General features: G+C 35.3%; 3 protein-coding genes across 3 annotated transcripts; 2 read left to right on the forward strand and 1 right to left on the reverse strand.

The window, feature by feature from the left end:
* Positions 1–87: 87 nt before the first annotated feature.
* On the forward strand, positions 88–1,567 carry LOC126965064 (acyl-coenzyme A diphosphatase FITM2). Its single transcript, XM_050808510.1, has one exon. The coding sequence runs from the start codon at positions 286–288 to the stop codon at positions 1,372–1,374; it is 1,089 nt and encodes a 362-aa protein (XP_050664467.1). The 5' UTR covers positions 88–285; the 3' UTR covers positions 1,375–1,567.
* Positions 1,568–1,664: 97 nt separating this feature from the next.
* On the reverse strand, positions 1,665–3,487 carry LOC126965067 (ganglioside-induced differentiation-associated protein 1). Its single transcript, XM_050808517.1, has 5 exons — positions 3,230–3,487; positions 2,962–3,154; positions 2,697–2,876; positions 2,426–2,626; positions 1,665–2,342 (listed from the first exon to the last, which is right to left on the reverse strand). The coding sequence occupies exons 1-5, from the start codon at positions 3,356–3,358 to the stop codon at positions 2,041–2,043; spliced, it is 1,005 nt and encodes a 334-aa protein (XP_050664474.1). The 5' UTR covers positions 3,359–3,487; the 3' UTR covers positions 1,665–2,040.
* A 2,935-nt stretch (positions 3,488–6,422) lies between these two features.
* Positions 6,423–7,988, forward strand: LOC126965037 (YTH domain-containing protein 1). Its single transcript, XM_050808465.1, has one exon. It carries the CDS (start codon positions 6,608–6,610, stop codon positions 7,928–7,930), a length of 1,323 nt encoding a protein of 440 aa, XP_050664422.1. The 5' UTR covers positions 6,423–6,607; the 3' UTR covers positions 7,931–7,988.
* The last annotated feature ends 5,145 nt before the right edge of the window (positions 7,989–13,133 follow it).

Genomic DNA, 13,133 nt, shown 5'->3' on the forward strand with positions numbered 1-13,133 from the left:
ACCTTCGTTTCCTTGACGTTCCCTGCTTTTTTTTCAAATCAATTTATTCTTTGTTAGTTGGTGTTGACACTTGACATTTCTATTCGTTTTGGACTTTGGTTGAGACTTCAGTCCAATTATTATTTATAGCTCATCATTGTATTACGGACCTATTTTAATTTGTACGCCGTCAAAATTAAAAAATAATTAACATTAATAAGTCGAAAACTACTTTAAAGATTCATGACTCATGTTGCTACTTAGTACCTCTGTTTATTTTGTGCCAGTTTTATTTTAATTTAGAGGATGAACTCGAGAGGCTCATTTAAGAACTCACGAATGAATTTTAAGTTTCAAAATGAATCAAACACTGAATATAAAGGTACAAAACCGATACGAGAACAATCGTCTATAACCGAAGTTCTAATTTTAATGATCGTGCACGTTTGTAAAAAGGTGTTGTTCTTTGACACAAATTTAAAAATAGCTTTATATCTAGGAACTCTCTTTTTGCTATCACTTATTGCAGACGTTCTTAGTTTTCCTAAAACATATTTCTCTAGAAGTGATAATGTATTTAACCAATATTTTGTTAAAATAGGATGGTTTTGGACATTACTTTTGTCTGTACCCTTTGTTTCGTTAACATCCTATGTTATAAATTGTGGAAAGAGGAATACTATTATCACAGCACACTTATCAAGATTGATAATTGCAACTATTTCATGGTACACCTGGACAACAATATTTAATGTTATTGAAATAAAATATGGTCGATGCAACTCTAATAAATTTGATAATAAAGTAACATGCTTAAAGAATGGCCATTTTTGGAATGGATTTGATATATCTGGGCATTGTTTTATATTAATTTATTCCAGTTTAGTATTAATAGAAGAGGCTAAAGCTATAAATGGTTGGGAAAAAATAAAAGACTACATACGTGATGAAGCCTATTCAAGAAGTCAAAATGATAAATCACCTAGTATGAACCCATTGAAAAACATTAAACCTGTGGAAATGGATATTCTACGAACCTCATATGAAAAGTTTACTCCATACATAAGAGCTCTTATAATTGCAATTGCGTGTCTTCAAGTTTTATGGGATGTGATGCTTGTGTCGACAATACTATACTATCATATAATGGTTGAAAAATTCATTAGTGGTGTAATTGCAATACTAACATGGTTTGTTACATATAGAGTTTGGTATACAATACCAGGTATTCTCCCTAATATGCCTGGCCAAGGTCTATTTAAGTACAATAATGGGAAAGTGGTACAAATTAATACAAGTAGAAGAAAAGCAAGTTTGACAAACACTAAGCACTTCATGGGAATGCCAATTAACACAGCTCAAGAGAATATTGAAACAAGTGAAGATGGAAGATAGATCTTATTCTCCCTGTTATTTTTGTCATGGATTGGTTTTTTAAGGGTTTAATGGTATGATGATGAATATCTTAACTAAAATAGCTATAAAACAAATCATAACACAAGTGTTGTATATTATCTTGCTATTTATTACTTGTGAGGATTTATTTAACATGGTTTTTGACTTTTATTAAAGTTATTGTTTTATAAAATATTTTTTTTCTTGTGTTGCTAAGTTGGAGTTCTTAAAAGGGGTTACATTAAAAATGTAGAACAGGATTAATAGGAGATAATAAAAAAAAATAAGTATTTATTGTTAACAATTAATATAATTCAAAAATATTATAATAATATTTTAATACTTACTCAGTACATTCAATACAAATGAAGAATAATAACACGGACAAATTCAGGCCATTGATTTAACATGGGGAATGTTTAAGTTGTTATAATTATTATTACTATCATTGAATTGAATCTTCAAAAAAAGTAAGCAAGGAGCAAAAATAATACTGATCGTTTCCATTATATGGTCTTACCTATATATAAGTTATCACTTGAATATTAAGATAAAATATAACATTTAATAAAAATATATTCATATTGTAAATTTTTACAAAAAATTCTGTGAATTATTGATCTTTGTAATTAATATGGGCTACTTAAGTAAAAGGAAAGAAGTCATTCAATGAATCAGCTTTTTAAATATGTATCCTATTGCAAGTACAACTCCCACAGACACGGCCCCTGCAGCACCAAGGTATGCAGGGGGTTGTGATGTTACAATCATTTTTATATGCACAGGCAGACTAGGAATAGTTTTCTTGAACGAATCACGCTCTTTGACACGGTTAAAAAAGTTTTCAATACAGGGCCTTTTTCCTCCTGTCCAATAACGTCCTTCAAGTCCTAACTCCCATAAGCGTTGCAATAAGATAGCCAAGTTGATGTCGGCTATTGTAAATGTCTCGCAACACAGCCAGTTACCTTGAATAGATGATCCGATGAAAATAAACATTGGCAATTATCAAATATGTCAAAAATATAGTGGCAATAATATAATATACTACCTTCACTCTGATTTGACAGTTGTTCTTCAACTTGTGCTAAAACTTCATCAACAATGTTTAAAACCTTCAGGTACTCCTCTTCATTGGCAATAATTTCATGTTTTTTTTCTTGTATCTCAGCTTTATACAACAATACCCTCTCAGCTTTTGGGTTTTCCTTAGCCAACTTGCGTAAATTCTTTGAGCTACTTAAGTCACCATCTTAAAATAACTTGTTAAGTTAATACATATTATTATGTCACAGTATTATTCTGAGTATAATTTCACTTACTTTTAAGAACCTCTCTAACTGGCAAAATAAAAGGCAATTTTGGTCTTCCACAAAGTTTGGGATGATAAAATGATCCAACAGTTATAAGTCCTGCAGGAAGTGCCTCTATCAATTCCCGAAACTTGTTTATATTTTTCAAAACTTTGGTATCTGAAGATACATTGATTAAGGGTTGTGTATCTAAAACATATTAATAATTTAATAGAACAGTTCAGTATAATAACATACATAATATATTTATTATATTAATAACTATCTTAGTTACCCTGATTTAAGTAAAATTCCAAATAATCTAAAATCCTAGTTGAATCAGGTATGATGGCATTATTTACTTTCAGAACAGGGATTTCTCCACGAGGGTTGATTTCTATAAACCAAGGCGAATATTGTTCACCTTTTGTTATATCAATCAGTAAGGGCTCAAACTCAATGTTCTTTTCATAAAGTGCCATCAAAACCTGAAATTTTGTAATTTATTAATAAGAACATAATATAAACGAAGGACCTATAGAAAAAACTAATTATTCAACTACCTTTTGAGAGTAAAAACTGTAATAACTACAGTAAAGATATATGTTTGTTTTATATCCATTATTACTTAAAGGTCGAATATTTGTTTTGCCGAATTGTAATTTTTCCAAATATTTCTGCAAATGATGCATTTCGGATATCACCAAAATAACAAGATGGAAATTAACATTAAAACTTAGAATGCTTATGAAAATTTAAATTAAAACTAGAAACAATCCAAACTAAACTACATAATATTACAAAGTAGAGCTAGAAATTTCAATTTTTTCATTCAAAAACAATCAAAGTACCAACATTCAGAAGAAAATCAGGTGATAATAAAGACAATAAATCAACGACACTTCCTGCACAGAAATCACAGAGTACATTTTATTATGATAAAAAAAGTTGGCAGATTGATCATCGGTGGGCCACAATAGGGAGAATAGAATAGACCGATTAGGCAAAATTTAAAATAGGGATTTAAAAAATAAAGCTTCGATAAACTTAAAAAAGTGTGTACGTGTCATCTTTATTGATTATGCGCGATTGAACGTGCTAACAGACGCATTAATATATTACAATAAATAAAGCCGTGTTACCAACTAAGCACTCACGTATTACTGAAGAGCTAGGAGCATTGTTCGATATTTTTTCTCCAAAAAGCTGACGATATAACTTCATCTTTTGAGCAAAGTTGGCATTTTCTCTACTAAAATAAAAAATGCCTTTATTAATATATAATATAATTAATATTATTTTATCAAGTGATATTTTTTACAAAGAATAATATAATGTTATACTTTGATATTATTATTCATCAGAATATAAACACATACACTTTTTACAGGTCAGATCATTACCAGATTCTTGATTTTCTCTTTTATTCTTATTTATTGATGAGAGAGTAAAATGTTTCTGGAATACCGCCATTTTATTTGACTGATTATTTTTTTCATTATTTATAATTCAGTTCATTGTCCATTCCCACATTTTAAGATTTTCACTCATTCATAAAATAATTAATAATAAGAAATTGAAGGTTATATTATTATTAGCACACATAAATATGACGTTGTTATTCAATATTAACAAATATGGCTGTATGGGCTCGAACCCTTTGCCTATCCTAATAGTGGAAACGAAAAACAAAAACCGAGAACAAATGTCAGAAAATTTCTGAATTTTTTTATATTATGTAATAGTAGTAATAAATAAACAAAAAAAAAACACTTGGAGATTTTAAAAAATATTACTGAGCAATTTGAAATATTTTTTAAAACCATTAAATTATAACGGCTTAAAAAAATATTTCGATTGACTTTGTACTGAGCATTACTTCCGTTAGAAAAAAATTCTGAGTTACCCCCAAGTCGCGCCTAAAGAAGTTTGACTTCAAAAAGAGGTAGTCCTTCTAGGAGAAATTATCTCTAAGCTGCGCGTGGCTCTCCAAAAATCATGTCCACTAGACCTTTATACGCTCACTCGCGCACGACCCGTCGTTACAAAATATATTCTTTGCGTCATTAACGTAGGTCTATGAACGCATATAATGTTAATATTCTAAGCATATAATACATGGAAGCAGTCTTGTCACTATCTAATTCAATTTTAAATGCGGTTAACATTTAAAATTTAATTGACCACATTAAGACGTTCTAAAAGTACATTAAACATTCGTGAGTCTTTATTAAATTATTTATTTATACAGCTTTACACACGTTTCATCGGTGTCGGTATTCGGACCATTCGGAGGTCCATCATCAGGGTGAGAGTGGTAGGTTCGTAGTGCTCGTAGTGCGCGGCTGGACAGGGCGGGGGCGTTGGTGGTGATGATGAGCACGGTGCGCGGTATCCACGGGTGCACAAAATGTACTGACAATGTCCGCTACATGATCATCGGCACTATGGGTCTAATTGCGAGAGGAGTTTTGTAACACAGGTTTCCAAGTTGGTAGCAGAGCCCATCTCTTGTCTCCATTAAAATTAGGTTGACGGTCAATTTCTATGGCTTTCAGCAGCTTGCGAGACACAAAGTTTTTATTGCGAGCTTTCACCTTATCGAACCTAATATAATGTGACGTGTCGGAGTTGAGGGCGTGCTCTGCCACTGCCGAGCTGTTTCTGTCTAACTTACGTACACTCTGGATGTGCTCGGTGAGTCTGGTTTTTATGTAGCGTCCCGTTTCACCAATGTAGCTTTTGCCGCACTCGCATTGAATTTCATTGACGCCAGGGCTCTCCAGAGGGTCCCGATCCTTAGGAGATCGTAGAAGACTACCAATCTGCGTCAGGGGGCGGAAAATTGTACTAATTGTGAATGGTCTGAAAGTAGTCGCTACCGACACCGATGAAACGTAAGTAAAGCTGTATTAATAAATAATTTAAATAAGTACATTAAACACTTATGTTTTTTAGGGTTTGTAAATAAAATGGGTTGATGATGTAGTTCTCACAATTTTAAAATAAAGTGCCCAGATGTGCTTAAATACCATAAAAAATAAACTTTCTCCCATCGGCAATCACAGATAAACAGTTATTTGGCAGCATTTTTTTTTATTATAGGTTACTCTACACTTTTGCCTTTAAAATAAGACCAAGATTGAGCCCCTACAGTACGTAGAACTAAAACCGCCGTTGTTTTACAAATTAAGGTGAATTTTGCTAAGATTAAATTAAAATAGCTGCAAACTGGCAGTGTTTTGGAATTTAACACATTCAAGGGGTATTTTCGTCGTTCAAATAGTTTATAGATATACTCCTAAAGTTTTATTCTATATGCCGGGCCACATTGTATACAGAAAAAGAGAGGTACGGCACTGTACCTATACTGTATGTACCGTCAGGTGCCGTACGTACCTTACCGTACGTACGAATAACCATTAACTCCTGAACACAATGTGCGTGCAAAATCTTACCAGTGTTTTGCAATGCAACGAGAAGGAAAACGAGATATAAGCATACCCTGTGAAGACTACGCAGCTAGCAAAGGCGTGTGGGCTTTGGTCTAAGGGCCTATTGTATCAAGTCTTTTTATGGCTTCCATCCACTTTTCTAGGTCAAAATCTAGAACATACAATGCACATTTACCTATTGAAATCGCGAACTCGACTAATAGAAAACTGAAAGGCGAATGCACGCAATGTGCGAGCCAAAAACTCCGAGATAATACTAAAAAAAAATGTATTTCAATTCGTTCGATTTGTCAAATGTCAATTAATATTTTGTTTGATAGTACAATAGCTTCTTTTCAATATTGTTTATTAAAAAGTTGTTCTATAAATATTTAAAAAAAGTGATTTTTTGATTATTGATACTCCATGTTAAACCTATCCTCCTGAGCTTATTTTAAATGTATCCGCATGTAATCCGTATGTGCAGATTGAAGCTATCGTAAAAAGATGGAGGCATCAAGCAACACTGACGCTGTTAATCTTGGGCTGGGAGAAGTCGACGATGAAATCGGTGAAGAGTTAAAACAGCTTGAAGAAGTTGTTAAAGACGCATTTGATACTCGCAGTGAAGTATCTAGTTCTTCATCTAGTTCTAGTCATCCGAGTATTAGCACAGTAAGCTCTAAATCAAAGGAAAAACGAAATCGTAAGCGCACCAAGTCAGAGAGTCGCTCTCCCATTGATAAAAAACGACGCCGGGTTTTAGGCGAGGCTAAAGTCAAGACCTATGACTATATGACAAAGTTGAACTACTTGTTTAGAGATACACGTTTCTTTTTGATAAAATCAAACAATGCTGAAAATATAACATTATCAAAAGCTAAAGGCGTTTGGTCCACTTTACCCCAAAATGAAGCAAATTTAAATCAAGCATTTAGGGAATCTCGAAATGTTTTATTAATATTCTCAGTAAAAGAGAGTGGCAAATTTGCAGGTTTCGCTAGATTAGCAAGTGAATCCCGTAGAGATGTACCTTCTGTGTCTTGGGTATTACCTCCTGGCCTCTCAGCTAAAGTTCTTGATGGAGTCTTCAAAGTTGATTGGATCTGTAGGAAAGAACTTCCATTTAGCAGCACACTGCATTTGTACAATCCATGGAATGAGGGGAAGCCAGTGAAAATTGGACGGGACGGTCAAGAAATTGAGCCAAAAGTTGCCGAAGAATTGTGCAGGCTCTTTCAAGAGGATGAGGGTATAGAGATGACACCCATATTACGAAGGTCAAAAGAATCCTCCAAAAAGAATTATCTGAAAAGCAGCGGGAGCTATAGGACCTACAGAGCACCCTTGTCTTCAAGGGGCTCTGGTTATCGGAACCGTCTGAGTTCATCCCGAAATAGACGTAAAATCTTCACATCTCCAAGGAGCCGGCTAGGATCATCATACAAGAGACGATCTCCATCTCCATACATGAGAGACAGGCTACCATCTTGGTTTGTGAGGGGGCGTGACAGTTATAGTGGCAATAGCTCAGCTGCAGCCGAAGCTTATGTGGCAGAATACATGAGATCAATGCATCACCAGCTGCCTCCATTACCATATGTGGCACCACCAGGCTTCCCTACTGCTCTTCCAACATATGATGGCTTACCACCACCACCGCCCCCTCCACCACGGTACTATGAATTAGCTGATTATCCTCGGTCAGTGCTTGTGTACGACAAGAGGTCATATGAACGTTCTGTGGATGAATTTCTGTGGCGTACATCAGACCGTTCTCATGGTCGTAGCCGTGATCGTGACTCACATAGATATAGAGAACGCCGATAATCACTTGTTTTTCACTGATGTATATTTCAATAAGTTTAAATAAATATTTGTGATTGAACTTTGAACTTTATTACACATGAGTAGCTATAAATAAAATAATTGGTGTTGTGATGAACATTCTTGAACTATGTGTTACATGTTATGTACGATTTTGTTAATAGTGTTATACAAAATACGGACTTAGTCTGAGTGAGTTATATGAAAATTATCAGTGATAGACTTGGCTCCATAATAGGTTCAATTTTGAGTCGTAACAATAATTATTTACATTAGCTAGGCACACAAATTGGAAACTAATAAGTAAAATACTATAAATCTTAAAGGCTGTGAAACTGTGATATTACATTTAATAGACATGTACGTCTATTTATTTATATATACAATATTTGTGATGTTTAATGGGTTTTATATTTTGTTTAGCCTTATTAAGCCAAAGTATATCTACTACTTGGAAGTTACATTTTTAGGTTTTACACACAAAAATGTAAAACATATATTTACACACTATATTAGCTACACTTTAATAACCAACTAAATTACAATATAATATTAACTATGTGATCATAATCTATTGATATCAATTATTTAATATTTAATTGATATAAAAAATAATAAATACTGATTAATTATCACCAGAGACCTAAATCGAATCATCACACATTCAATATAAGAATTGTTATTTTTTTTGATTAAAAGTACATTTGGCCATAAAGCAACTATTGATCTAATTTTTGGATCAAGTGATTCACTTGACATTCAGCTAGTTTAAAGAAAAAATTGTCAACAAAATGGTAGAGGAGGTTCTTCTACACATTCAAATTGAATGCTATTTAAAAGGCTGGATTTCTAGCTGCCAATAATGAGTAAACATTTATCCTGATTTTTTTCAGATTGTTCAAGCTTACTTTATTTCCTGGGATCAAAAAAATTGTGCCATAGTCTATATGGCTGTGAATTATGGAGTTGTACAATAATTTTTGGAAGGGGTGATCTTCCCACCAAAAAGCAGATAAAGAGCTAAAGATATTAATCCTTTTCTCACATTTCTGCCAGACATAATCAAAATGCTTTATGCCTGATAATTTGTGATCCAACCAAATACCCAACAGAGACTGAACAGAAACTTATTAACAGCAGACAATTTAACATTATAAATTTTAAATAAAAGTTTAAATAGTTCTACTCTTAGAAGTTCATAATATGACAATAAATATTTGGCAAGTTATTCAAATGTGTACTTTAAATAATTAGATGAATCTTGTATAGACTTGTCAGGAATATATTTACAGTATCATTTGCATATTGCATAGGTTAATAAGGGAGTAGACTAGGACTGATCCTTGAGGTACCCTAGGAGTAACCTTTCCAAACTTACTTAGAAAGGAGTTAGCAGGATTGGTCTGTAATGGTGATTGTTCTCTCCATTAACATGTTTGATATGAAGTGAGATAACATCACAGGAATACTCAGCTGGTTCAGCTTTCTACTGAGCAGAGTGATATATTATGCATATTCTATATCAAGGAAAACTCCCAAAAATTTATCTATTCTCACGAGTGCTATTTTAATGTCAGTTGTAAGTATATAGGTAAGTGTTCTAGGGAACTCACCCTTTATGAAACCGAACTGGGCCAACACCCTTTCCAATGAAAGGACATTGTTGTTTTAGGGACCAATCAAGTCAGTGTTTCATCATAGATTTTGTACCTGTTGCAATAGCAAAAGAGAGCAATTGGTCTAATGTAACTGGTGGTTTCAAATGGATTCTGACCAGGTTTAAGTAATGGAATAATTACCTGATTTTTCCAGGTTGCCACTTATTTGGGTCCATTATGCGTGCAGTATTGGTCAGTTACTCCAACCAGCCCAGTTCCTGGGTCTGCATTACAAATTCGCATCCTTATCTAAGGGTTGAGAGGTGGAGGAGGGGCAAGAAGGGGGAGGGATATGTTGCCCCTCCTTCCAATTCCAAGCTATTTGAGAATTGCCTTTGAACAATGATTATACACAACAAGTTTTTGAGACTAATTCAGGTCTGCGTGTCTCCGGCGCTGCGGGAAGGGCAGGCCCTCCGCCCTAACGTAACTAGGCACGGAAATCCATGCTTAATGCTCGCAAGGCTGCCCGTGCCTAATTAAAGCGGGCGGAGGCTGCCCTACCTCCGCACCTGCGGCTTTTATAAAACAATCTAGGGGTAGGGTAGACTGGTACTAACCGGTGGAAGTCGTGGTCCACTGATTAGCTTCTATCACGGTGTAGTGATAATAAATATTGATTGAAATAACTTCAAAAAACAAAAATAATATTATTAAATTTTATATTTTTTTTCATAAGTTGTATTAGTTCCAACGCAAATTACCACGAATTTCCGCGGGGTAAGATGAGAGTCAATTGAAAGAGGGATAAACCTCCATAAAATAAGACCCTTACCAACCCCAAATTCGGTAGGCGAATTTGTATTGCACACCCCAGCTCCTTACAGAAGTTCAGAACATTCCCTGGGGTGTTTGCAGACTTGGAGCAACCTCGTATTCACTTAGATTTCTGCCCGTTGGTTTTCCACCCAGGCACATTCCAGGATTACGTGTGTGACCCTTTCGTCGTCCGCTAGACAACACTGCACTGTCCGTTAGCCGATCCTGAATAGGTGTTTGTTCTGTGATGTGTGACCCGTGAGGGTGCCCACTATGATTCGGATGTCATGTCTGTTTAGGCTGATAAGTCGACGTGTCAGTTTGGGCGATAGTGCAGATATCGTTTCTTTTGACTGTCTACAGCTTGAGACATTTATCCATCGGGTGTTGTGTCCGCAACTCGACTACAGCGCCCCTATTTTGCGGATGAGAGAGCGTATCCATGAGCGCATTTGGGTGAAGGACAGCGGCAGGAGTGGTAATGGAACAGCAACTTGGGTTGTTGAGGCCCGCCTTGCAATCCGCTGCATCATCACCCAACATGCCGTTGTGTCTCTTTATCAATTGCAGAGTTACCCGGTTGTGAGAGGCAATTTGTTCCAGTATTTGATGACATTTGTATACTAGCGCTGAGTTGTAGGTGATGCTCCTCAACGCTGTTAGTACCGCCATACTATCAGAGAGAAATTTGATTTTGTGGCCATGTACTGTCCTTAGTACTGCGTTAGCAGCTTCCTTGATAGGTGTGTACCTATCAAGGAAGCTGCTAAGCTGCTTTGAGTGTGTACTCAAATTGGAAAATGGAGCATGTTCAGTTAATTTGAGAAGATATGCCGGCACCAGTTCCAGCAACCATTTTGGAGCCGTCTGTCTAAATTCTTAATTCATTTAAGTACACCCGGCAGAATTCCTTGGATGTAGTTAATGAATTTTTAAGTAGATTCAAATTCAAATATTATTATTAAAAAAAGGATTTAAAATCACTTATTGAACGTCAAAAACTACTTACCACCCGTTCGAAATAATGTGACTCAGACCTGAGAAGAACGAGCTCAAGAAACACAGCTGATTATTTTTTCATAAAAATATGGTTACAATTTAATATCGTATCTACAATAAACTTTTATGCTTAAAGAGATTGAGGGTGTTCGCTCCATTCCCAGTCAGTGCCCAGTTGTATCGTAAGGTCCTGACTGACTGACTCACTCACTTAAATCAACGCCCAGCCCAAACCATTGAACCTAGAAAGCTGATTTTTTCACAACAGGTAGTTTACATTACGCAAGTATCCACTAAGAAGGGATTTTTGAAAATTCCACCCTAAAAGGGGTGAAATGGAGGTTGAAAGTTTTAAGTAAGTGACTTGATACTTTGCGTTTGAACTCCTTATTACAATACAAGAAAATAAATTTCAGCATTTTAAAAAAATTCACCCCTAAAGGAGTTAAAAGGGGTGCAAAGTTTGTATGGGGATGGAGTAAAATTATAAGTAAGAGACTTGAAACTTTGCGTATGGACTCCTTATTACAATACAAGAAAATGAATTTCAGCATTTTGTAAAAATTCACCCGAAAAGGGGGTTGAAAGTTTGTCCGGGGATGGAGTAAAATTTTAAGTAAGAGACTTGAAACTTTGCGTATGGACTCCTTATTACAATACAAGAAAATGACTTTCAGCGTTTTGAAAATATTCACCCAAAAAGGGGTGCAAAGTTTGTATGAATAGGTTTAGATGAAATTTAGTATAGAGATAGTTTGAGACCCGGGGAAGGAAATAGGATAGTTTTTATCCCGGAAATCATCCCCTAAGGGGATGAAATGGGGGTGTGGAGTTTTGTATGGCGCTACAATATTTAAACGAGACCCACGTGGACGGAGTCGCAGGCAGAAGCTAAATAGGGGTGCAAAGTGTGTATGGGGAAACTTCTTTTTGAGCTATAAAAATAGGGAGTTAAATAGATTTTTTTGACATTTGGTTACATGTATGGTATGGAGTGCCCACCTCAATTTTTGTTAAGGTTCCGTTCCCAAAGGGCAAAAACAGGACAGTATTACTAAGACTCCGCTGTCCGTCCGTCTGCCTATCTGACTGTCGACTCGGTTAGTTTGCCATAGCAATCTTCCTCGAAATAAGATTAATATAATATGTTGGGAATGGGAGCGAAAACGGGAGCCGGAACTGGAATAGGACATGAGATAATCTTCAATTCCAAAGTTATTATTTCTAAAACTCTTTATCACCGCGGACGAAGTCGCGGGCATAAGCTAGTCATTATTATATAATATAAGGTTATATTATAACCAATACATTTTCTTGCGCCGCTTCTTTTCTCTCCGAGCGCCATTTCTTTCTGAAGCGGTTGTAGTGTCTAGTATATTAGAAATGACATCTAAAGGAATCAATTTTGAGAAAATAAATGCCTTGTAGGTACGCCTTTATAGCTTTGTCCGATCTGTTGAAGCAATAACGGCAGATGTCTACTGTGCCGAACTCCGAACAATGATAGCAAAACAAGCAGTGAAACAGCCCCGAGTCATGAATCGATCTTAACCATTTTTGCTCCATGATGACGCGAGACCTCATACAGTACGACAAACCATTTTAACTGTACAGGAACTGCAATTAGAAACCATTCGTCACCCTTCGTTTTCGCCAGACCTTGACACTACCATTTTTTTGTCATTTGGACAATTTTTACATATACATATTTTTATTTTTACATATTTTACGTGATAAAGAGTTTTCTTCTCAGGAGGCAGTACTTAATGCTTTCACACAGTTTGTCGAAT

Source organism: Leptidea sinapis, chromosome 6, assembly GCF_905404315.1.
Source record: "Leptidea sinapis chromosome 6, ilLepSina1.1, whole genome shotgun sequence".
NCBI classification, from domain to species: domain Eukaryota; kingdom Metazoa; phylum Arthropoda; class Insecta; order Lepidoptera; family Pieridae; genus Leptidea; species Leptidea sinapis.